The sequence below is a fragment of the Pelecanus crispus genome, chromosome 3 (assembly GCF_030463565.1).
Source record: "Pelecanus crispus isolate bPelCri1 chromosome 3, bPelCri1.pri, whole genome shotgun sequence".
NCBI classification, from domain to species: domain Eukaryota; kingdom Metazoa; phylum Chordata; class Aves; order Pelecaniformes; family Pelecanidae; genus Pelecanus; species Pelecanus crispus.
Window position 1 is genome coordinate 2,761,805 of NC_134645.1, and position 26,905 is coordinate 2,788,709.

The 26,905-nt window shown below is 43.6% G+C and overlaps 1 protein-coding gene across 1 annotated transcript in view; it reads left to right on the top strand.

The window, feature by feature from the left end:
* Positions 1 to 25,856, top strand: part of CCDC85A (coiled-coil domain containing 85A) — an 83,018-nt gene extending 57,162 nt beyond the window's left edge. Inside the window, exons 3-5 of the mRNA XM_075708057.1 lie at positions 8,166 to 8,242; positions 18,547 to 18,666; positions 25,767 to 25,856. Coding sequence (XP_075564172.1) covers positions 8,166 to 8,242; positions 18,547 to 18,666; positions 25,767 to 25,856 — 287 coding nt within the window. The remainder of the gene's footprint in view (positions 1 to 8,165; positions 8,243 to 18,546; positions 18,667 to 25,766) is intronic.
* Positions 25,857 to 26,905: the final 1,049 nt, after the last annotated feature.

Genomic DNA, 26,905 nt, shown 5'->3' on the forward strand with positions numbered 1-26,905 from the left:
GTGGCCGATTCATTTAATGGTGCAGAGGATCCTTCCCAGACCTTTCCTCTCCATCCACATTTGCCCCACATAAACCCAGAATTTGAACTGTTGGTTTCACTTGAGCAAGGAGATGCCTTACCGAGGAGGAAGAGCATAGGTTGGTTAGACCTCCACATACTCACGTGGCTATCGATCGTTGTTTTGAGTTTTGGCATCTATGTTGTAGTTGTAGCAGGAAAAACTGTGTGCGCTGTTGTTCAGTGGCTTAAGTAATGTGAAAGCTTCTATTTCTGCTCTCTCAGGAGCATCATTTGAATTTGGTTTTGAGTCACACAAATAGTAACCCATGAAAAGGGAATTTACGGGTTGGATAACTGCCTCCTAACGAGGCAGTAGACGAGCATAAAAATGATTCATAGGTTTGATCTGATGCAGAATTCCTGGAGATGTAGTTTTCAGTTTTGGCCTACATTGCAGACTTCCAAGTGGAAGCCAATATTGTTATTAACCAGAGCCTGCTGTACTAAAATATCTAAAATACTAAAATTCTCAACCAAATTACTTCTCTACATTATGTCTCTTCAACATGAGCCTGAAAAATACAATTCTATGTGATAAGAAAAGTGGCCGTGAGTATCTGTGGGGAGTTGTGGGGATGCTAAGGGACCCTGAGTGCGTGTATTTGCCATCCCAGTCAGTTTGACCCTCTGGTCCTCTGCTTTTTGCCCTAATACCACCGTGCTGGGAAGCTTTATATTTTCATTTATTGTTGTTTTCATTTCATTCTACCGCAAATGGCCATTTAACATGGGCACAGCAGAAGTGGGAGAAGCTGGAGGTGGCTGTGTGGATGCATGGGGCCACGAAGACGTGCGTGGTTTCACACTGGCCGTGTGTTTGCAGGGGACCCAGGGCCTTTTCAGCAAGGGACCGCTTAACAGATGCAAATCAACGTGATCAGGAGGCACTGGCGTAAGGTCGAAATGTCTTTTTGTAGATTTCTTTCTATGGACCGGTAGCGAAACCCTCCCTTACTTATCTCTCCAAGCCAGTGCCCTCATCTACCTTCCTTCCCTAAGCAGAGCTATTCTTAGGCTTGCCTTTTCCAGTCTTCCGTTTGATTTTGCCCAGGAGCCTGCTGAACGCCCGTCCTCTCCTTCTGCTGCGCTCAGTCTGGGGGGGCGTGCCTGCGGTTGGGGGACACTCCTAATGAGCAAATGAGAGTGCGGTGGCATGGGGACAAACCCACGCAGTTAAGTAAGTGGAGCCAATAAGGGTTTTACCAATCATGAAACACACGAAATCAATACCAGAACAAGCTAACAGCCAGTGGGAAAGGTTTTAGCAATAGCATAATGGATTTGATTTTCTCAGTTTTCATCAATAACGTGGCAAATGCATTTAGCACAGGCTGAATGGAGCTAACAGGATATCAAACAGGCCAGCAAGAAAAGCTTTGCCGTTGTCACCTCTAGCACCAAAAAAACCCCAAACGAACCAGGGTTAGTGTTACAGCAGACCATTAGCGTGACAGTGTTACCCAGCTGTTAGCAAGAGTGTTATGGATAGCTTTCAGAGAAGTAGGAAACAAAAGCTTACCTCGTCTGATATCTGATATCATTTTTAGGTATGCCTGTAGTCGAATCTTCTTTCTCTATGAGAGTTTTTTAAACTTTTTTTAAGCTTTTTTGTGGATTAATTCAACTAGAAATTTTGCTGCACCATAAACATGCAACAAACCCTCCAACAAATGCAAGCCTAAATCAGTGAAGTTCTTAAGTGGAAGCCAACGCTATATTTTTAGTAGGTTGTGTCACAGGCAGCATTGGGGTGACCTCGGGCATTCCTTGGGTGGCCTCAGCCAGAGTGAAAGCCCCGGGTGCTGCCGCAGCAGAGCGATGCCTGCGCCTCACCATGGGCAAGCGTGTGCGCGGCAGCCTGGTCAGCGCAGACCTGCTCACTACAACTGCATAATCCACAGCGTCACAGTGGCACTTAAATCCAGACAAATGCAAACACATTGGCAATCTGAGTCAGGCAGCATCCGTGAATCATTAAAGGCATGGCTAGGGCTGCCTCGAGACAATGAGAAGTGTTTTTTTCTTGTAATAAATACATAATTTGTGATTAAAAGCTGCTGCAACTGAGAAAGCACTATTTTTGTATGAAATCTGTGTAAAAACGTCTGATTACAGAGATAACGTAATTAGCACATGTCTGTGTGTAATGTGTGTGGAAAAGGGGAAACATGGCACATGTTGACTGACAAATAAAGCTAAGTGGCAGGGGTAACATTGCATTCTGGATGTTTGAATTAGCATATGTACGCTTTTCCCTTTGCTAGGATTCAGTTTTGAAATACTCGGTGAACTAGCTAAGCTTAGTTAATTATATTTTTAATTACAGGAAGAAGTCAAGAAGTGCTGGATCTGATCTCAGCTTGGGGTGGGAGAATTTCAGACAACAGCAATATTGAGAAATGCAAACCCTATCTTAATGCTAATGCTACGGTGTTCGCTGTCCCACAACTTTCTGAGAATATGTACCTTAGTGGTAAACAGCTCCTAAACATTCTCGTGAGCTTAATAAAATTTTGCCTTAGGCAAACATCTTTCTGTCTACATGATAGCACTAATCCTAATGTCACTGCGTTGCAGGGGAATTCGCCTGCACTTTAATAAGAAGTTCCCCAGCACTTACTCAATAGGAGCATTATGCAAGATGTGCAACCATAATAGAAAATCATAGAAGACAGGGCTAAAAATGCCCTTTGGAGGTCGTCTGATCCTGCTGCAGGGAGGCTGGACGCTGCCAGTGTAAACACTGAGCAGCTTCACCAATTTGGAGGTGTGGGTGGTGTAAATTTACGTTAGTGTAAATCCAGCAGCCTGATTTTTTTTTTTTTCCTTATATTCAAACAAGGTAGCTGAAAGGGGATGGATTGCAGTAATAACATGTTTTAGTCATGAATATTAATATTGAAGTAATTAAATCAGATGACTAGGAATTATAGGACAGGGAGATACTTTGCGTGTCATTGAATCTGCTCCCCAGTTAGCATAGAAACCCTTTCATAAACGTATGGAGCTGTCAGTTAATTACAGGAGGGTTTAAAGTAGCCCTTGCACAGCCTTGTTTTTCATCTTCCATTTATTGAAAGATTATTTAGTGTTCATTGCGGGATGCTGGGTGTGGATTTGAATGACCGAAATCTGATCTGATCTGCAGTTATTATATTCCTGCCAACACAGTGTGGGAAGAGCAGCATAACAAATAACTTTCCGCGTTGAAGATGAATATACGTTAAGCGACCCTTCATTGCCATACATCAAAGTATCACTACACATAACATGCTAAATTCTTTGCTGAGGTAAATCGTTGGCAGTTTCCCTCATTTATACCGTAAGCGTTTAAACTATGCGTATTGGGATGTGACAGCTCTCCAGATTCTGGTGACCTCCTTTAGGAACATGAATGCCAAATAGAGTGGAGCCAGTGGAAGCAGAAAATGTTGATGTTAACAGAGCCAAGGTGATGCTTGCATTATGATGAAACCGTGTTTTTCCATTTGCTGGCCGTGAGGATGTAAGGACTGGCTGTTGCTGCTTCAGAGCAGCCTTCTGTCCAGGGTAGCATCTTCTCTTCATGCTGGCCATAAGTTAATGGCTAGGGATTGAGGCAAACAGTAATACTCTTTCCTCCTAATACCTCCAGCCTTCTAAGTATTTTCATCCTGGAGGATTTTGCTCTGCTTCCTCTGGGATGTCTGCTTTGCTCATCCACTGTATTACCCGTTTTCTCCAAAGTTAAAAGATTCTATACATTTTTTTTAACTTCCATGAAGCAAGCAGCATCTTTTGCACTGATGGGTTTAAGTCAGTCGAAAGGAGGTCTGTGGAATCCCTGTGCTCAGTTTTTGCAGATAACTATTATAATTTGCAATCAGCATTTTTTAAAAATACGGAAAAATGGAATTTTAGTCACTGAGTTAAAGCACTTCTTGTGCATTACTTCCTGAGTTTATATCAGTACTAGAGGTGTTGCATCTCCTACTCTTTCTTTACCTCAAATACTCCTCTGGTTGTTAGATAAAATCCCTTCCACCTGACATATTGTGCTTGCTACTCAAGCTCAAGCTTGAATAAGTAGACGTGTAGGTTGAACCCTTGAGTTTTTGCTTTCTGTGGGGTTCTGATCTATTTGCTTTGCAGGGAGCCAGTAGGCAGGTAGAGGACCTCAGTCTTTAAGAAGTTCTCCAGTGTGATACCCCAGTTGCCTGTGAGTTGTAACCCTCTAGTCTCTGCAAAAAAACAAACCCAGGAAAAAAGGAAAGTATCAGAATTTAATGTGACATCCTCAACCATTCTAAAATAGCAGAGGATAATCTGGCTTAAAGAACATTATGAATTACTTGGTAGACTGAGATCAGGCGCAGTGACACAAAAACGGATAAAGCTAAGGCATGAATATGCCTTTGGCAGCAATGTAAGCATCTGCTAAAGTTTGACATAACCCCAAAATTTCTACTAGCTTCAACTGTGGATGTCAAAAGAAAAAGAGATCAGCTACGTAAATATTGATGTTCTCTAATAGCGTCTTAGAGTGACGGATGTGGAGATATGGTGGATTATCACTGAATTTCCCTAAAAGCAAGATATTAATGTGCCTCTAATAATTTGGAAAAGAATTTTAGTTTCAGCCCTGGAAGGAAGCACCACATGGTGATGACATTTTTAATGATGCTAAGAGCACGGGACGCTCAGGTAGGGAAACGCATTTGGTAGGAATCCATCCCTGAGAATGGGAGTTGGTCAAAATTGTTACTCCCATAGAAGTGCCTAGCGAAGGAAGATGGGAAGGAGTGGAAATAAAGTAACCAAGAAGCCCACAGGTGATGAAACTGGTAGTTTGGCTACTGCTGTTTTCATTTGAGTACGCATTTGATCTTAACGTAGTTAACGGTTTCTGAGCTATTACCCAGAACATAGTAGTTGAGGTTTTTTGGTGTTAATACAGATGCTGGTTTTCCCCGGTTGTGTTCTGGGCAGAGGAAGCTTGGCAGATTTGTGTTTGGAAGTTTATCTGTAAGCAGTCTACGGCTCAAGTTTAAGATTCTGCAAATAAGGGAGGGCTTTTCTGTGTACTTGCAGCTCTGTGAAAATGAGCAAAGTTAGATAAATCTGTTTGGGGAAGGATAAAACACAAAAAGGTTTTATGACTAGCGCCATCAGCTAAGGATCACCTTTGCGCAGGTTATGTTTCAGAGCAGTGGTTGCTGACACACTGTAGCATCTTATTAAATGCTTTATTATAAGACAACAGTAATGTTAGGGAAGCAATGCTAAGGCTCTCTACTGCTTTCCCTTTGGGAGACATTTGTTTTCAGCTCAGATACTGAAGCTGAAGCATTACTATCATAAGTTCATTCTGCTTCAGTTTTAAATTGCTTGATTGTCTTGTGAAAATTTGCCTGGAATGACAATGGGAGTGGTATCAGGTAACCATTTTCTGGGTGGCAATTTTAAGATTGGCTCTTTATTTAGAGCTCTTTACTGGTCTCCAGGCTGATTAAGAATAGATGGATCATATGGTTCTTCTCATAAATACTTGTCAGATGCAACTTTTTTTTTTTTTTTTTTTGAAGTTTGCTGTTGGTGTCGCTGGTGACAGTGTTTCACTTTCTGTATTTTCAATTCCTCCATCTCTTACGTCCTTGACTAGCCTTTCTGCTCATTTTTTCCTCTAAGCTCATAGCATCACAGCATAAATATATTAACAGATACTGAAATATATATGCATCTCTAGTCTATGTGTCAAGCAGACTCACATAAATAAGGATTTGCTAGATCAAGCCTTTGGTAGATGACCTAATTTTCCCTTTTAATCAGATTACAAAAGGAGATTTAAATAATGTTTCATGCTTTAGAAGGGTTAACAGGCACAGACATTTTGGACCGAATCCTCAGCTGGTGTGAACTGGCATTGGGAAGGTGTGAACTGACAGCAGAGTCGTGTGTTTTGAAGAAGCAGAGATCTCAGCTCTGGACTCCCAACATACAAGTGAAGAAATAAAACTGAGAGGCAAACTTTGCCAAGAGCTATACACTGCATGAGGAGCTAATAAATGGTGAAACAGAAAATTACAGGAGACCCAGAGTTGAAGAGAATCCAGAAAGGAGCTTGCATGAAGTGGGCTGGTGGGCACAGCTGGGAAGTCAGACTCGAGCGTGAAGTCCGAGCCCAAGCTAAGACAACAGTGGACTTGTAACCAGTGAATTTAGAGATGGCTAGTGCCAAAGAGACCGCCTGCTTCAGTCCCTCCAAAATGATGGCTCCGCATAAACCATCTTATGTAGAAAACAACAAAGAGAAGAGATGGGATGTGCTGGGAGCTATTGGCTCTGGTAATGCCTGTAATGGTGAGGGGAGCTTCTGCGGCTCCTCCCAAAAGTGCTGCTGCTGGGAAGGAAGCTGATTTGATGGGAGGGACCCTGTCGTCTGTAGTTAATTGAATAAGCTGTTCATCTTCTAAGTGCTCATTTGAGCTAGGCTTAGCGACTCTCCAGAGATGCACCCATCACTAGCTATGAAAATCCTTACGCAGCAGAGCGTGCAGAACCTCAGATCACCTCTTTCCCTTTTATTGTACAATGCTATTTTTAATCCAGTGCCTTGCTGTGTATTAATAATTTTTGACAAATTACTTTGTGTTGTGTAAATTCCCATGCACTATCTGTGTGTGTATATTTGAGGCTATTGCGGTCTCATTAGAGAGTAAGTGACACCTAATTTTCCAATCACCTTTATTTTATGGGCAGGCTGGCATGGTGATCAGGTGTCAGAGGAAACTGGTGCGCAAATTCATCTGTCAATTTAAACCAGTGAACAGCTCTGTTGCCAATGCAGCTTTGCAGGGTTATATCAACTGACAGTACTGCCGTGATACCCATGGATTCCGTACCATTAATCATCAGAGATGTAATTTTACTAGTTACGTGGTAGTATGAGTACCAGTATGTTACTGGAATTGACATCTTGGAGAAACTTGAGGGTGGATCGTTGGGTCAGGAGTGAGTATGTGGTGGACCTCCATCTACATACGAGGAGGTACAAGAGTCACAGCAGTGTTTCTGGACTGAGAAGATATCTTTTTCTCTTGCAGTTGAGTGCTACTTTCTCAGGCATGTATTTCTCTTAGGTAGAGGACTTCAGTAGCAGAAATTCTGTGCGACCCGAGAAATGTGTGATAAGAAAGCTCTCGGATGCTTTTAGGGGTGGGTCATGGATTTACTCGTCTTACACGAAGTTCTTGGGAACAGAGCAGACTAGGAGTGACTCATAATTGTCCATAATCAACCAAATTATCTTATGAAGGTCAGTGAGATTACTCGTGGATAGAGTGGGCAGGATTTTGCTTTTCAACCAAGCCCACATAGCAAAGCAGCGCTGTGAGAGCGTGTCTAGTGCGGTACTGCCCTGGTGTGCGTGGGGCGAGGAGCGCTCGCTGTGAGCAGCGCTCGCTGTGAGCAGCGCTGTGCCCCGGGCTGTCGTGCTATCGACCAGGCTCCAAACCCTCTCAGGGCCCTGGGGGCACACATCTGCTTTCTAGCACAGGCTCAAGGCATGACAACGCGTCTGATTGCTAGCAGGGGCTGAGGCTTGAGCCTTCGTGCCAGCAAGCTGCTGTATTGCCCGCAGGCGAGAGCACGGCTTGCGGGGGGAGGCTGTGTGCACACCACCGGACCTCCACGGTAGAGGGGCCTCTTTGCGTCTTCCTGCAGAAGACTATCTTCATTCTCTGGGCTCTTCAGTGGTGACTTGGTGGGATAATGCGTTACCTTCATGGAGTATTTCCAAAATACAGTACAAGCTCACAGAGCTTGGGGAATGGGTTGGAGGAACTCAAGTCTGTGTTGCCTTTCTGTAAGATACCTCGTGTCTGAGAAAGGGACCACCTTAAAGCGCAGCGGTTTAGAATCACAAGCAACAAGCAATTGGATTAATTCTAGTATCAGCATTATTTGCACTGCCCTCAAGAGGAGCAGAGCTGAATGTTTAATCGACATTTGAGAGAGGCAATCTGCTGTGAGTACGAGTCAGAATGTGGCACAGGCTCTCGCACTAGTATACACAAGCAGATCTCTGTGGATAATACGAGTTTTTTTTTTCTTTTTGATTTTTAGAATCAACCTTGTCCTATGTTAGGCAGCTGGAGGCAAGAGTAAGACAGCTGGAGGAGGAAAATCGCATGCTGCCCCAGGTGGGTGACTTCTGTTGGTGGGAACAGTAGCCGGCAGCTAGACAGCAATGCTCGAGTCTTCGTGCTTGAGATAAAACCAGTATTACTTGACATTTGACGTTACTGCATTTGAACACTCAGGCTGATCGTTCGGATAATCAGAGGCACTCACATCTGTTTGTTCATCTTGCTCGTGATTGAGTGGGGTATTTATTTAAGACTATGACAATGCTTTCATTAATTTTTCTCCTTTGCAGGTGTTGATACCTTGCTAAGAAAAATTCACTGGGAGCTGCTACTTATAGTTAATTAATTCAAGGGTTGAAAATCACAGTGAACTGACCCTTTGCATTCTGGTTTTATTCCAAGAGCTTCTTGTTATTAAAATATCAAGTACTTTTTATAGTGAACCAAAATATTTTGCTTTAAAAATACAAATGTTTTCAGTAATAATAATTGGGTTATATTATTTTTACTATTTTGAGGAGTATATTTGATACATACATGCAAGACTGAAATTAAATTGAATAAATAAGCAAACATGAAGTTGAAAGTTTTCCCAATATGTTTTTAAGAGTGAAAAATTCTGAAGGTCATTAAGAATGAATCAGACATTTGTATTTTTTTGATATATACACATACAGACCAGCCCATATTTCTATTATATTTCGTTAAGTAATCCTTAGGAAAATCCATAAAGTCTCCAAATGAAGTTGCCCACAGGAAGAAAGAAGAAGTTGCATTTTGTTTAAAACAAACACTAGTTTAAATGAAGACATTGGTCTGAAGAAGAAAAATGCTTTTTATTGAACACAGTACTGTTATTTGAATGTAAAAGCCAAGATAGCAGTGAAATGTAGTAAGAAGTAAAATCCACTGGCTCCGATTTATTCATTTGTATAAGCCAAGATGAGCTAGAAGATCTCAGCCCCGGGTTAACAACTTCCTTTCTTAAGGCAGATTTTAAGTAAAGTGTGGTGGTTTTTTCCTCACCTACAATATGACAGTTGGAAGGGCCTCTCTAGCTCTTGTTTAGCTCTTGACTTGCTAAGTGACCTTGAGCAATTTATGTAACTGCTCTGTACCCTAATTTGTTGATCTGCAAAAGGAGGACGGCAAGAATGGTTAAATGTCCGTCCATTAACACGTATACGGTCTTCAATAGGAAAGACAAAGGTTGATCTTTGGTGATAAAGAATATTATTTTCTTGTCAAGAACAGTGTTCAGGGCAAATGTTAATAAACCTGCCTGAAAAACACTGTTGTGGTTTGTCTTGGGTCTGGAACAATACTGGGGGATAAATTCTGCACAACATTCTTTGTGGGCAAAATCTTTAGAAGTGGCCATATGTTTTATTTGTCTGGGGTTTGAGGTGCTCAGGTGGAGTCCCATGAAATGCATTACCAGATCTTGCCAAAGACTGGAGCACCCACATTGTGGGCGTTGAGTTCATTGAGAGGATCTTAAATGGGCTGCCAAAACCAGAAAATAGTGCTTGTGAAAGTAGCACCTAAGCCCATAGCTGTTGCAAAAGTAATTGTAACGAAATATGCTGATTGTGGGGTTTTGAAGGGGAAGAACTAGGTGAGCAAGCCTGCAAACTGCTTTTTGTTTTTAAATACACAGGTCAGAGTTTGTCTTATGTTTGTTTTGTTGGCACAAGGATCTGTAGTAAAGTTCTGAAAAATCTCCTAATATTTCTGGATACTTTATTTTAAGAAATAATGACTGACAAGGGTTCACGTTTCCTGGCATGTCTCACTCACCTTTCCTCCTGAAGAAAGTCGTTGCTTTGGGGAGAGGAAGGAAATGTAGACACCAACTTATTCCGACTTTGCATTCGATCACCTTGGCATTACATTTGCATGAGTTCGTTTTGGGGGTGGTAGTTCCTGTGTGCAACACCCTGACCATGCTATCAGCGGTGATCAGGCCCCATCACAAAGACAAGGATGTGGGATGGAAATGCACGAGCTCCTGGCACTGGTTCGAGCCCATTTAATGGGAGGAATGGGAGTTTGTTGGACGTTAAGCCAAACTGAGTGCTTTGACAAATCGGCTGAAAATACACGATGAGCTCCACAACTGATGAATGTTTTTGGCACAGCTCTTGTTCAGGTGCAGTGTGGTGCCTCAAAATTTCACCAGTGCTTCAGCAGTCGAGTGCCTTTTGCCTAGCACCTCATCGATGGCGTACTGGAGCACTGGGAGGGCTGGGGAGTTGCAGGACTGCACTTGGTATGAGAGGTGACGACTCGCACTCGTGAGTGTGACACCTTTGCTAGGTCTTTACTGGAGAGTCCTTGCCTTGCTTTCTGAGGCCTTTTTCTCTCCTCCTGCCACGCTTTTCTTCTTTTTTCCTCTCTGCTTTCAATAACCTTTCTTTTCGCCTTTTCTGCTTATGTGTCACTCATAAAAATGCACCGGCACATTTGTTGGAACCCTCTTCAGATAAATCACTCCTTTCAACTACCACTTAGGTGTGGTTCTTTTCCAATTTCTTTTGCTTTGCTTGTCTCCCTCCATACATATTAGTTTTCTTTTCAAAACCCCACAGATCTCTAATGTAAAGCTTTTATTAATATTTAGTGGTGAGGAAGTTTCCAGAGAAAATGGTTTTAAGTGCTGCCATCACTGTTCAAATGGAATCTGAGTTTTAGTTCACTCTGCTGTACTGAAGGGCTTCTTTGTCAGGGGAAATGCACTACCACCACTGAGTCAATACTTTAGTTTGATCAGGTAATAGAAAAGGTATAAAAATGCGCATATTCACTTAAGCCTGTTAGTGTCTTCCTGTGCGGCACGGTTGTTCTGGTGGTGGTTTATAGCATAGTAGTGGGTTTAAGAGTTATGAGAAGCCATAGACAGGTTGTAGGTTTGCTGTGTTGGTGAGAGCTGTAATTAGCTGTTCTTTTTTTCGCTGTTCTTTTTTTCCTTCTCTCAGATAGCATGTAACAAGATATGATCCAGACCCTTTCAGTTTCTGGCCACAAATAGGTTTTTTTTGTGCAAGAAAGCAGATACTTTCCAAGATTTATGGTATGCAGCTGGGTCTTCTGTTGAGAATGCCAAACAGTGCCGGCTGGGCCCGAGACAAGGGGTGTGCCGCTTGTGCTGGTGCTTCTCAAATGCTCCTGTAAGTAAGGGTGCGTGACAGCAGTGCGTAGAGGCGAAAGGATTTGAGCGAGAACATTTCTGTTTTGCTGGATGGATTTCAGGCCAGAGTAGTTCCCCGGTGGGGCTGGGGCAGGAAAGCTCTCTGCAGCACACGGGCTCTGGCAGTGCCGCTGCCTTCTGCTGCCTCAAAAAGTACGTGAAACTACAGCATCACTGTGGATTGAGTTTTGCCACTGACATTAAAAAAAAATTAAAAACCCCCATGATAGTATGGTCGGTGCTCTAGCCAGAACATAGTGTCTGTGCATATTGTAATGAGGATACTCAGCAATAATTAAGAAAACGTGTAGGGACCAAACAATGGATTCAGACCCCAGTTGCAGCTTCCTGGGCTGTGACAGGTCTGTTACGCCAGCGAGTAACTTCAGCTAACTGAAAACAGGAGTGTCCTCCCAGGCTTGATGTGGTGCGTAACTGCTATCCGTGCCTTATGCTGCGGGAAGCGAGATCAGGATCTGGCACGCACATGTCAATTAACTGAAGATATCCCTGAATTTTCATAGGGGTATTTTTTTCAGGGCTGATAAGCGTAGCTGAAACGCTATGGAAATGTGGGTATCTGTCATATAACGACAGTGAATGCATTTGCAAAAGATATGCTTGGCAAGCCACCCAATTTAAATTGCTTTGGTTTTTATTTGTTTCATGGGAGGAGGGAGCAAGAGGCAGAGATGGAGAATTGTCAGACATTTCCCCCTTCTAACTCTTGTCCTTGTAATTTAGCTTTACCTTTTAATGAAGGGGAAGGGAAATACTGCCAGGACGCCGCTTTCTGAGCGAACAAAGTGCATGGGCCAGCGGGGCCGGAGGCTGGATGCAGGGAGATGGGCTCCCCACTTCCAGAGCATTGCAGCACCAAAGCCATGAGGCAGGTGTGGAGCAGAGCAGGGCTGAACCGGAGCTGCTCCCTCTCATGAGGGCTTTTCTGCCTCCATTTCCTCATTCTTTGCTTTACAAGTCGTTTGGTCCTTTTCCATCTCTTTTTGTTGTTTCTCTTTCAATTCCACTCTTACTTCAGGCACTTTTTTGGGGTTTTGCATCCTTGCTAGCCTTTTCCACTCCTGGTAGGTTTAAGTGTGAAGTGGCAGGTGTGACCCTTAGGCACACCCTATATTTTTAAACACTTCCAACACCTTCCATTTCCCTCTTTCTTCCCCCTTCCGTTAGATTATCACATTTTATTTCAACCCATTTCCAAATGTTTCAAAAACCTTTTTGCTGAGATCTGTGTCTTTTCCCTCTGCATGGCATGGTTTGAGTTATAAATCTAATTAGAAGATGGGAACTGTTTGGTTAGTATTTTTTTTCTTTTTCTAAAATCTGTGTCACTCACAGTCCGATAACGATTGTCTCCTCCCTTCCCTAGCGTGCAGAAGAATAGGGAATCCTTCAACCAAAATGTAATTAAAACTGATTGAACAAACCCATGTTACCTAATCATGTCATCAAATATTTGCTGCAAGTAGATCAACAGCATCCACCCACCCACCCTGTTCTTTCATGTGCTCTCATCCTCAGTTTAAATTAATAGGTCATTAATGGAGCGACCTCAGTTTACAACAGCTGAGGTTCTGGCCAGAGTCTTTGTCTCGGGGTGCCCTGCGCGTAGCGCTTCCATCTTGGTTGGCATGGGCAGGCTGGGTGGCAAGAGCTTATGGGCTTGATGTTACAAAGATACAAATTCAAGAAAAAACTAGTGTACAAAAAGAGTTGCAGTTCAGAGAGAAGGGCAGATTATTATTTTTCCAGAGTAATTTTGAAAAGTCTGGAATTACTTTGTACTCAGGATTTTCTAGTAGAGTCCACTGAATCTTCCAGATTTAAAATAGTGGTGGTCTTTATATGTGGGGCCTCCAAGATTTGGAGGTGCTACAGCCCAGAGCCTTTTTCTCTTACAGGTTCATTAGCAAAAGAGGTTTATGAAGGGCCTGCTGAAAATGGTTGTTTCTAGACATGTGTAGCCAGCAGTGGTTTTGGCCACTTGGAAATCTGAGTATGCTTCAAATATGCTAGGAGGGTATGTGGATTTCGGGAGCAATATGCAGAAGTAGAGGTTTCTACTGAAGTCTTTGAGAACAGGAATTACGGAGAATAACTGCAGCTTTTTAAAATTGTGTATTTTAATTGACAGGAATGTTCCCTAAAAAAATTGTTGCCGCTTTGTTTAGTGCATTATTAATCCAGCAGAGCAGCAGACTGCAGCTTCTTGCCTTCTGTTTTTCCTTTCTCCTGCCTGTTTGAAACAAGCTGACAAACGCTGCCTGTGTTTTCTTTTGAGCTAACGGGGAAATTTAGGGCTGGGGAAATCAGAAAAAAGCTTTGAAAATCAGGTAGTGATTGAACTGGCATGGCAGTTACCCAGCAGGAAGGATACGCTTCCCAGTAAACCACTTGCCCCGGGATAAAAGGCAGTTGGAGAAGGAGGTCTTGTGCGTTTGCTGAGGTAGGTCTCTGATGGTGAGTGAACAGAGCAGTGCCCAGTGAACAGGCAAATCATGTTCTCTCAGAAGCTTTGGTGAGGTGACTGCAAGTGTCCTTGGGGCAGAGATGGACTCATTTTTTCCTCCTCGGCTATCCCTGCGTGCCGTGGGGAGGCTGCGAGTCAGGCAGCAAGCAGCACACTTCCTCCAGAGGGGCTGGCAGATAAACTGCCACTGACTCGAGCTACATAGTGTGCTTTGCACTACAGTGGTTTTCATTCATGACTGTCCTTATCAACAGTATGGATTGAAAAAATGATGTTTTCTCCTGGCTCAAGTAGAAAGGCTCATGATTAGCTCTCTCCATCAAAGAGCATCCTGTTCTACACAGGGGTCTTTATTCTGACCGTGACCAGAGTACAGTGCAGGGTTTGCCTCGGGCGCTATGGGATAACAGCCTGAGTATCCTTAACATTTTGCAGTCAATGTGAGGGAGATGCTAAATTTCCATTCATCTGATTTTTTTTTTTTTTGTTATGTGATATTATGGGGTTGAGTCAGATTTCCTGTGCTTTCTATTCACTGGAGTCGCATGTTGGCATTAGATATTTTGTAGATTTACTTGCAACAGAAAATGGATCTGCACGTTTAGTGATTGCAGTTCCCTCTATCATCTTTGTGGCAAAATGTACAGGAGATATTATGTCGGTTTTACTTGCTTCAGACACTGCTTTCTGCAGCAGTACAATCTGCACACAGTACACATTAGACTCAGAGGAGGCAACATGCAAACCAGGCTTTACCTTGGGTACAAGGGCTGGACGGGGGCAGTAGGGAAGGTTAGCAGCGTAGGATGAGCAAAAAAACCAATTCTTTCTTGGACATCAACATTGTGCAGCACTGTTTATTCAAAATTACTCAAGATCATAGAATCATAGAATGGTTTGGGTTGGAGAGGACCTTTAAAGACCATCTAGTTCCAACCCCCTGCCATAGGCAGGGACACCTTCCGCTAGACCAGGTTGCTCAAAGCCCCATCCAACCTGGCCTTGAACACTTCCAGGGATGGGGCACCCACAACTTCTCTGGGCAACCTGTTCCAGTGCCTCACCACCCTCACAGTGAAGAATTTCTTCCTTATATCCAATGTAAATCTGCCCCCTTTCAGTTTAAAGCCATTACCCCTCATCCTGTCACTACATGCCCTTGTAAAAAGTCCCTCTCCAGTTTTCTTGTAGGCCCCCTTTGGGTACTGGAAGGCTGCTATAAGGTCTCTCCGCAGCCTTCTCTTCCCCAGGCTGAACAGCCCCAACTCTCTCAGCCTGTCCTCGTAGGAGAGGTGCTCCAGCCCTCAGATCATCTTCGTGGCCTCCTCTGGACCCGCTCCAACAGGTCCGTGTCCTTCTCGTGTTGGGGGCCCCAGAGCTGGACGCAGTGCTCCAGGTGGGGACTCATGAGAGCAGAGCAGAGGGGCAGAATCCCCTCCCTCAACCTGCTGGCCACGCTGCTTTCGATGCAGCCCAGGATATGGTTGGCTTTCTGGGCTGCGAGCACACATTGCCGGGTCATGTTGAGCTTCTCACCAACCAACACCCCCAAGTCCTTCTCCTCAGGGCTGTTCTCAATCCATTCTCCACTCAGCCTGTATTTGTGCTTGGAATTGCCCCGACCCATGTGCAGGACCTTGCACTTGGCCTTGTTGAACTTCATGAGGTTCGCGCAGGCCCACCTCTCAAGCCTGAAGATTTTCAAAGTCGATACAGATTTCAGCACTACAGAGCCACAACTTCATCCCTTCTGTGTGATTTAGTTCCACTTCTGCAACTTTGTTACTGGATAATAAATTAAAAGATCTGTCCAAAACATGTGGACACATGGGAATTCTACTTTGAGTAGCTGAATGCAAGTGCTGTGTGTGGAGCTAGAGAAGAGGAGGAAGGGAACAGGATTTCTCCTCCTGTCCTCAAGGTTCTGCTCAGGATCCAGTTGTCATCTGCGTTGGGCAGTGGCAGAGAAGGGATGGAGTGCAAGGCAACTCAGGTCGAGTTTTGGTGGAAGGTTAAACGTGGGCAAGCAGCAGCTGTGATGATAGGTCTGAAAAGCACGCTTTTCTAGTCTCCTAAGGCACCTTGTTTTCAGACACTGCCACTTTGGCAAAGTGCCTTTTCCTCTTGTTTTGCTTCACTGCCTCAGAAACTCATAATGCAGTCGGTAGTGCTGAAGTCTCTTCAGGCTCGCAGGACTTGCCGAGGAACAGGAGACCCACGTTCAGGCTGGTCCCATCCCCATCATCTGCTGGAATGAGCTTCCTCCAAAGAAGGCAGAGGCTGTACTGCCTCTGTAGAGTGGCCTCACCTGAGATGAGAAGTCCCGGAGCTGGAGGATGGGGCTTCAGGGCTGCAAAACCTGCCTTATTTTTTAAGAAAAGCTTATGTCTCTTACCAAGGAGAGAGGGAGGAGGGAGAAGAATGTCCACAGGGGAAATAGTGATTTTCAATCTCCTACCAACATGCGTTGAGAACGCTGTTTGCTTAAAGCAGCGTGTTCACAAGTTTCTCATTCTTGTGAAGGGAGACAAAAACGTGCTGCATATGGCACAGAAGTGGCTGTGGAGGACAGCTGCCTGGAGGAAGGCCTGAACTCTGACAGCAGCACAATTTGCAGGACTTTTTTATTTTTTTTAATTTTCTCATATTCAGGAGGCTTTAGATTTACAATCTGTACTAATTTTCCCAGCCTTTTAATAGCGATATTTATATTTTACCATTCAAAACTGACCAAAATCTTTGCTGGTGCTGGAGTCAGTAAAGAAACAGGATACTTTGACTTATAAAAAAAACCAAAGCTGACTGAGGGAATTTATCCTAAACCAGAATTGCTCCAATCTGCTTTATTACCCCTTTTCCTTCCTCTTTCATTTCCTTTCCCAAAGTATAGCATTAAGTCTGCCCAGTCACAGAAAGATCTATAAATCCTTCTCAGAGAAAAATAAGTCCTAAACCTCCCTCCATACATCACAGCAAATTGATAATAGTCATTGCTGCGGAGAATTGCAGGATGATACACCGCGCGCTGCCCTAAGTGCGCGCCGGTATTGTCAGCCTGGTTATGAGACCCATTAGTGCCTGCTATTGCGGTTTACACTGCATCCATTGCTTGGCAGGAGGGCGGCGCTGGGAGGCGAGCTCGTGTACCAAGCGGGGTTTCATATTCAGGCTCAAGGTACCTTTTCCGTGGGCTTAGCGTACGCAGCATTCTCTTTTTTTGTTGTTGTTTTTAGGGGTTTTTTTTAATATGTGAGGTTCAGTCCTGCAGGCGATTGCTGGGCTCAAGTCTAACGTGTTCGGTAGTCGCGAGGGTTCTCGCTGTGATGTGCCCCTTGGGCCCTGCTGTGAGCTGTGCAGCGCTGGTTACGAATATCCTGACATATCCTGGGCATATCCTGACAGAGTCATGCACGGCGTATAAACTTGCTGTGCACTGGGGTACTTCTCAATTAAATGGTTTCGGGCAGACCAGGTCTGTGAAGTGCAGCCTCATGTCATCCCTCTGTGCCCTTTTCCTCCCACACCCACCTTCATCTTTCCTATTGTTTAGATTATAGACGCCCCCAAAAAGACTGCCATGTGCTATGTGCTCGCTCAGCGGGGTAAATTACGGCACATCGGGGCACTGATTCTGATCAGAGGCTCTTTCCACTGTCATTATTTTTCCTTCAGCAATGCATTTCCCACACAATCTAGCAGGAATTACTGCTACATTGTTTCTTAATGTTTCCTACAGTGTTTCTTACTCTGTAAGAAAGGAACTTTTCATCTCAATCCTTGAAATGTTTTTCTTTATATTTCTCATTTTTTTTTAAACAAAATTCTGCATGAGGAACGACAGTGAAGAGCAGGGCAGGTGGAAAGCACCTCGGAAGCGTTTACTTGTGCCGTTCCTGGCGCTGCAGCTATCACATTGCTGTCCACGAATGCAGCCGGGGTATTTTTAGCACTCCTCCCAAGCAGGCTGCTTGCTCAGGTTACCACGGCACTGCAGTTGCTCCAGGAGATGCTTTACATCCTGCAAAGTTTGAGGTGACTGAGCTGTAAGAGTTTAGGTAGCTTGCATTTGTTTGGCAGTGTCCTGAAGACCCCTTCCAGGTGTTCACTGGGAGGAAAAAGCCCCCCAGGTTGTCCCTGTTGGGTATAAACTGACATCTCGCAGGCAAGCGGGGGGACGTGCCCTTGCACCGGAGCAGCCAGAGGCAGGGAAGGAGTGAGCTGGTAGCCCGGAGCTCCTGGCTTCTTCCCTGGTCAGCTGCATCTGAGCTTGCGTTGCAAACCTTGCGGCAACTTTTAAAAACGTGAGTTTTGTTGAAGAAACAACCTCCAGAATTATTGGGATAAAATTAGAAATTTGCCAGACGTTCCTCTGGAGTTGAAATCATCTCTCTGAACCTCGCAGCGCTTTTGTGAGGCAAGGTACATACATAAGAAATTTTATTACTATGTCCTGATTTTCCAGATAGACACCCTTGAGGGCCAGAGTGTTTGGATGACACTCAACGGTAGCGCTTGAGCTACCTCACGTGGATCTCGGTTACTGTGGCACAGAAAGAGGGGGCGACTTTGGAGTGAAACATGCCTTCAGTGCTTCTCAGCTTTTTTTTTAAAAAATTGACATCTGTTTTAATTAGTTACCAACCCGTTTCTTTATTAAATAGTTTTTAATTTTTTGTGAAGGATCCCATTAGGATGCCAGGAGGGGCGGAGGGGAGTTACTGCTCTGCAAACGAGCCAGCTAGCGTCAGTGGACATGGCTCAGCCTCTCAGCAGTCTGACTCAGTGGTAAATGCTCTGAAGGTAACGCTCCTCCGGTACAGTCCATGCAAAACGTCATGTCTGTTACTCAACACGTGTCGTATTGTCCTGGCAACATTCCTGTGGACACCACTGGGATGTTACTGTTGTGGGCGGGATTGTTTTTCTGTTTGTCACTCATTGCATCTGTGGACTGTGTGTTTCTCGGGGCAGAGATCCGGCCCTTACGATGGGGGTGATGCCAGCCGCGGCTGCTCTCCAAGTTACTTACACTTGCACAGGTTTTCTTTGAAGCTGAAAGCGGTGTTTTTCTAAATAAGGAAGTCTTTCTACTTCATCTAGGATACATATTTGTTCTCCAGTGGAATATAATGGATTCCTGTAACCCATGCAGAGAGAAATACCTTAATGCAAAAATAAAGCCAATGCACATGACATATTCACAATAAAAATAGCAGAACTTTGGGCTGAAGACCATGCATCATGATCCCAAGGTCAGTGTTGACACTGCTTTGAGAGCAGATGTGATTTACTCTGAAGTCAGGGTTGGATTGCAAAGACCTGTGTTGCATTGATAAACAGCAATTGACACAAGCAATCAGAGGGGCAAATTTGCCAGTTCTTACCTATGTCAACAGTCAAACTGTTGCAGTTAATGAAACTTAGAAAGCTGTTACAAGATGCAATAGTTTATCAGGTGAGCTGAATCAACAAGTGGCTGAGTCCCACTGCAGCATGGGCACCAGCTGTGTGGTGGAGAGGATTCAAAACCAATGGTGAGCTGAGCAGGGAGCAGGGACCCTGTATTCCTGCCTCCTAACGCCGGCTCTGACATGACTGTTTTCTGGTGCTTAGTGCACGTCTTCTCTCCTCTACTTCACTCATTAGCTAAACTGCTTTAATATTCATTCGGCTAAGTGGGTGTTTATTCCCCACCTACAGAGATGGTGCAGGGACCTACTGGTTACTTGGAGTGGGTAGGGTTGCACTCCTTCAGGGGAGAACTGGAAGGGACTTTTGTAGACATTTGCTCTGTTTTTGAGCTTTGTGGAGATGCACAGTAAGAGCTCAGTAGTGCTGTTGACTTGCCTGGATATCTGCGTTTACGCGCAGGGTGATTGTCTTCCGCATGGCTGGGTGACATTGACTTCTCTTCCATGAAGCCTGAGGAAATAGGTTTATGCAAGTGAACTGTGCACAAATTTACAGCAATCACATCCCTTCCTGTAACATAAAACCCAGGCGCAGGGCTTCACCGCAGCCACCTCGCCTGTTTTTCTGACTTCCGAACGGCAGAAGCAGCAGCAGAATGCTTGAGCCCCTCTCCACGGGCACACAGTTTCAGGTCCCTTCTCTAATGACCACCCTGACCACGTCCCCATCGGCAGCACTGTGCCCGTGAGCGCGCTGGTCTCGCCCTCGTACAGGAGAGGTACGATGACCCACCGTTCCCGGCTCCTGAGCAGTGCCTGGTTCAGCAGGGCTCAAGGTCCTCTGCGCACCTTCCAGATATTTCACCTGCTGTTGCCAAGAAAATAAAGCTATGCTGAGTAAATTTGTCAAGAGATCATGCGTAATTATCGAAAAAAGCTTTTTGTAGTTCTCTTAAAATACCCATTGGCAAAGACACTTCCCTGAATGGGACATTTAACGCCGTGCTTTTTAGCTGGTTGGTGTAAGTGAAATATTTGAACAATGGCCGATAGCTGAAATGGATTGATAAGAAATACACGGAATTTAGTTCAATATGATGTGAAAGCTCAGCTTTTAGTTTGCTAGGAGGTATTGCAGCAGGCAGAAATAGATATAAATGATACTGTCATATTCGAAATGAGGAAAGTGAGCTGTCAGCTAAACAGACTGCCCAACCTTCCCCATCCCCAGCCAAGGAGGAGACCCTGCTGTTTCCCAGAGGGAAGCATATGGGTTTGCTCCTGCCTTTCTGGGGAATGCAAAGCTCCCGCTTGCATCACTTAGCGGAATCAGATGCAGGAGGAAGAACAAGCCAAAGTAAGGAGCCTGCTTTTCTTTACAAATTTGGCAATTTGGAATTCCTGCCAAAAAGTAACAGTCTTTGTTACAAAACCTCATTGCTAGTGCAATCCCCTTCTGCACAGCAAGAAATCTAAAGAGAGGAATGTATTTTAAAAGGACAGAGCCATAAGAAAACAGAGGGAGATCATTGCTAAAAATAGTGCTGCTGTTTTCCTGAGTTATGAGGAGAGTTTTTTAAAAAAAAGAAAAAAAAAAATCACCTGTGATTCTCCCACCAGTGGAGACAGCGGTGAAAGAGAGGGAAGAGCTGGTCTGATAGAGGCTCTTCCATGGCCTGATCGGTCACGCAGGGTGGCTGAAAGAAGAAATTGCCCTGTGTGTGTCCCCGTGCCCAGGACCTGGCGATCTTCCCCACCCTGCCGGGGGTTATGGGATCATTCCCTACGTGCAAGTGGTATCACTAGGGATACAGAAGCAGTTATTTCATATGGCAGGATGTGTTTATTTCTTTTTGCAAGCTGTATAGGACCAAACCGCGTGCTTGTGCATGGAGATGCGCGTATTCCACCCAGGCTTGCTTTGCAGACCAGGGTTTATATTTACGGAATGATGATCGTTACCTAGTCCAGCTGCCTCAATAACCAAGGGCACAGGCTTACCTGCGAAACTTGCATCGGTTTTTCCTATTCTGACTTCAGCATCACCTACTGGAAGCTCCACTTTGCCACCTACAAATTAAAGTGAGGTGTGCTTTAATCAAAGACAAGGTCTGAGGCTAAGTATAGGAGCTGCTGCAGAAAAGTAAGTGTTCTCTGGTACCCAGGAGGTCAGGCAAGAAGATTTAATGATCCCTCCTGCCCTGAAATCCAGAGCACTGTCATCAGTCTGTCTTTAAATGCAATTGGTCAGATATATGTGTATGCTCATACTCAGGAAGGACCCACGAAAGCTTAAATGTACTCCTGCACTTATTTGTGGCCGCAAAACAGATTTTTTTGTAAAATAAATAAAATCCACCCCCCCCCCCCTTTTTTTTTAAATATACCCTTGTCTTGGAAGCTCAGGAAAATATAAATCAGCAGGCTGTTAATGACTCTTACCAGTACCTTAATGAGACAGAAAAAACTGTGGCTGGAGAAATGTGCAGTGTAAGCTTAAGGTGTTTAATTTTATATTCCATATTGAGCCTGGAAACACCTGAAGACGCAAAATATTTTTTGTTTAAATGCTGACAATATGCCCTTGAAGATTTTATATGGAAATTAAGTCAATTACTGTTTCTGTAATGCAATTACTGTTCTATTAGGAACACTATAATTTTAACATGTTGGTCAGTATTGATTAGAAAAATCTATGTGTGATAATATATCTGGGATAAAGCACTGCATGACTCAGCTGGCCTGAATTTATCCTTCATAAGAATAAAATTTGGCAAGTATGATGAAGTCTGGCAGCCTCAGTTTCCCCATCAGTACAATGGCACCTGTGTGTTTTCTTGCCTACACTATTGCGTTGCAATTTATGGATAAAAAAGTGGTTTCTAAGTAATACATATTTAATAGTAATCCATAAAAGTTCTCATGACGTAACTAATGCTACTTCTACAATGCTAAATACTACAAATACTACAAATACTAAATTTGACATTATCAATTTTTGTAAATCCCAAATATATACTTGTATTCTGCCTTGTCTCTTTGTTCCCCAGCCATTCACAGCTCTGCCGCTGGCATTGAAATGCTCCCTTTTCTTCTGACTTCTATGATCTATGTCTGGTTTGACTATTGATACATATTATGCTTTTATAATAGTTGGTTATTTCCTTTCCGGTTTTACTTTTTCTTGTATTCATCTAGTCCATGTTAAAAGCGCAGTGGATGTGTGATGAACTAATTACAATGTTTCTTTTCTTTTGCATTCTCATTGCAGTTCCTTCCAGTTTGTAGCTCACTGTTTTGCTGCAGCTTTGTGCGCTGTGGGTGTTTTACTTGAAACATTTGCCACGGCATCGTTTTGCCTTTGAAAACAGTGGAATGATGACAAGTTTCACTTTGGGCACTATAATTTTGGTGCATAGTCTTAATTGGTACTGAAATGCAATTTGGATGTATAGCTCATGTCGTATGAACTTTACGGTGTTGTATGCTCAGGTTGATATTTTATCAAGGTAACGGATGTGGAAATTCTCTCCTTGGGATGTGCATATGGTATTGGTACCACCTCATCACCAACATATTTGGGAATGTTTTTGCTTTGTGTTTATGTACTTGCATTGTCTTAGGAGAAGGAGGCAATACGTAGCAGCGGGTTTAGAGGTAGTTTATCACCTATTAGTGAGCATGGAGGTAATTTCAAAGCACAGGAATGTTTGGATTAAGTCTGGAGGTTTGTTCTTCATGATTTTCCTCAGGCAACTGGTAAGTTTTGTTCGCAGGCCCGCAGCACGCTCTCTGGGGCTGGGAGCCAAAGGGAAGATGGGATGTGCCGTGTGGGACTGGTGGGGTAGCTGGGCAGGAGGGGTCAGGAAGCCCAGAGATCTCCGTATTTCATGCTGCACATGAAGTACCACGGGCCTTGAACGCTACCACAGCCAGCAGGTGATGTAGCTGCTGTCATCTGCAGTTAGGGTGCAGGTTTCTGCCTGGCTTCCAGGGAGATTTCTCCATCCTTTCACTCCGGTGTGTTGGAAGTAAGCTAGAAATGAATCACCACGGCTGTATGGTGAACCTGATAGCTGTCCGTTATTCAGTCAAGGTTTCTGCTGAAATTTTGAGTGAAGTTTTTTGGTACTGGGGTTTTTACTCTGTCATAACTATTTAAAACACATTCAGGAATGCCTAAGTATTACATTTTCTCTTGAGTGCTTGTAAACGCAAAGTAATTCCATTAGCGCTTCTTATGACAAGTTAGTGTTGAACTAGAGAATTGAGAAGAAAACAACCCTATATGCAAATCCAAAAGGCGCATACAATGCACATGTGCGCAGAACGCAGCGTTATGTACACACAGATACATACAGCTATCATCACTGTGCAAACAACTGCCAGGACAAAAGGAGTTTGGTGATGAAGCTGCAGAAATTTAGCCTACATCATCCCGTGTTTGTGAAAAGGAGGCAAATAAAATTACTGTGATGCCTTCAAGACCCAGGTATCTGTTGCCCTGTATGCACAAGCAAAAGTGGTTGCTGATGAAGATTTTCTCGATTTCCCACCCATAAAAATGGCATGAGTATTCCTTTTGACCCCACCTTGTCAATTCTGCTGAGGATGTTGGCTTTCCAGGGTTGTCTTGTGTGCGTTTGTCCGTTCCTAGCAATCAGGGGTCATTTGTTCACCTGGAAATAAAGGACTCTGGGAAGCGTCACCTTTTAGTTTATTATTGTGTCAGCATTAGCTGCTTGGTAAATATTGTCTAATGTTTATTGACCAGAAAAAATGTTGAAATTGTAGGTACAATGTGCCTTCTCACAAAAGCTATCCAAGAGGTCTTACTTCTTGACAATATGAAGTTAACATCAGCAACCAAACGTTGGCAAGAAACACCCGTCTCTTCAAATCCAGCCCTCCACTGTTTCTGATGGCTCAGCCATAGACAGCTGCTTTGGGAGGTTTCACTGCAAACCCATTTTTCATGCTTTCACCATGGCACAGTGTTTCACAATACAGCAGACATAGCTAAAACACGTGCACATTTTTATGATGATAACATGATTCCAGCCGTTTTCCTTCTGATTTCAGGCTGCAAGATTCTGGTCATATGGAAAGTTTGCAGGGTTTGGTTTGCCCACCCATGAGTATTAAAGACAGTTCCCTTTAAAGGACTTTAATTTGTTTGGCCCTGTGTAGTAAGACTGTAGTCTTATTGCTTCCAGTTTTTCATGCTTATACTCACGTTTTCTTCAGCAAAGGCTCAGAGGAACTGGATTATTTCCCCACCTCTTGCACAGAGTAACAGCAGGAACTTGGGGTTGTTCTGCCTTTGCTCATCAGCTGTAGGACCCGGGGCTGGTGGTGTCTTTTCAGGGTGTCAGCTTCCCGGGATCCAGCTGCTTTGTGTTTCTTCAGTTCCAGCTGATGCAATCTCTGTTCACTCCTGGGCTTTAGGCACTGTTAAAATACAAATAATAAATAATGACAATGGAAAACAGTTTTTGCCTTTCTCGACAGTCATATTACTGTTGCTCCAGAGAGTAATGAGTGGTTTAGTATCAGTTATACTTTAGTTGATTGCTAGTTGATTATTATTAAACAGAAATAATCTTAAATTGCAATATACAGTATGGTGGTAATCACCACTCTTGTTTCCAGTGGCCCCTGGAAGAGATGCCTGATACAACACAAGCTACCGATTCTCCTGCTTACAATCGGTCAATCTTTTTATAAATCATTATAAAATACCTTCCTAATTCTTTTTTTTATAACTTCTGTGCATTTTTAATTCCATAATTGTAACACGGATGTTACATAATCATGAATGGGAGTAGATGTGAGTATGAGGAAGGAAACCTTTATAACCTATAGTCTGCACTAAGAAAAAAAAAATGCTAACTTCTACTAAATTGTAGATCTTGCTCTGGTTCCACACAACACACAAGCACGTACAGACAGTGACTACATGCTCGATTCCTCTGATCTCAAGGAAGAACAAGTGAAATAAAACACACACTTGTAATGCCTTGCTTGATTTTAAGAGAACAAATAAATTCTTTGAAAAAAGGGGAGAACTGCTCTGTGCTTTTCAAACTAGAAATGTTTAGAATCCTCTGGACTGAGCTTCGTGCTTCTGAATCGCGTTCTGCCAGAGATGCGGTTTGGGAAATAGTTTGGAACAAAGTTTCAGTTGAGGCCTGTAAATGTTCTCAGTCTTGTATCTGAAGCACAAAATATCCTGGTGATGCACGTGCTAGCTCATTTGTCTCTGTTTTTGATCATTTTTACCTAGAAGCATGTGCTTTCTGTGTTCAGAAGGAATGTTGTATCCCTGGAGAAACGTTCTCTTCTCCTTTTGTGTGTCTCTCCCCTCTGTCCTTACGTGTGCTGCATGGTCTGCTTAATGAACGTATGGCGTTTCCAGATGCATGTCTGTATGAACACCAGGACGTCTTAACTGGTTGTAATGAGATCTCTTTCCATCCCTCCCTTTAGGTTGTGTGGAGGAAACTTGGAGATGCTGCAGGGTCGTGCCCTGGAATTAGACAACATTTGTCAGGAAATCAGTATAAAGGACCTATGTAAAAGGCCCCGAGCAAATCCTCTCTCTGAAGAGAAAGAGTTTGAACTGCTGATAAGAGAGAAAGAACTGACTGCGTCCACAGTGACTTCCCAGCTGACGACAGGGTGTCTGTATGCACTACAAGAGACTTCGTTGGAAACCAGTAGAGATTCTGCGCAGAGGTCTTTCAGAGGAGCCGTGTTGTCAGTGTCCCCCTACTACTGCTCTTTCGGTATACTGGCTAGTGAAACGCTGCCGCCGCATCGCCACTTCAACACACCACATTTAGAAGCACTGAGGTATTTCCATCCTAACTAAAAGATAATTGGGATTCTGCAGGAGTTACGTGAAATAAGTTTTATTTTGGTTAGTAACAGTCAATCTCTAGTAAGTCTGAGCGAATTTTCCACTGGATTTAACAGAGGTTTTTCACCCGACTGGAAAGACGTTGATAAACTGTGCCTTTGGTCTCCACAGTTTTGAGAAAGTCACTTCTTAGTAACTCACAGTTCAGTCTGTAAAATATTGGTTAATGGTGCTTAGGCAATTTCCAGATGATTTTTTTGCTTTGGTAGAATACCTGCCTTTGGAGGTGCTAAAAGACCATAAAGTCTCCTAACCAGCCAGTAGTGTAGCATAACTACAGTACTTGTAGTGAAACACAATTTCTTTCTAAATGAAAGTAAAGATAGCTTTCTTTTCGATTCTCTTTGATGCACATCTTCTGAAGACGTGTACGATGTTTGCAGCCCTTTAATGAACGGAATACTTAGGTATCGCTATTACAGGTCTCAAATCAGAATTTCCATCAGAGGTTTTTTTTGGAAAGTATTTTCCAATTGTCAGGATACTAATTTCTACTGTTTAATTTAGAGACATGCTGGTTTATTTAACGAGAGTCTGTAGGGATCTAAAAGATTGCACTGCATTATAAAAAAGCTTTTCTTGCCACTGTAGCATTCTTTCAAAGAAAAAGGTTTTATTATACTCGGAGCATGTCTTTCATTATTATGAGGCAGAAAGCTCTTGTTCAGATTGCCTGAGATTTGACCAGACGGCGCCCTAGATGTGC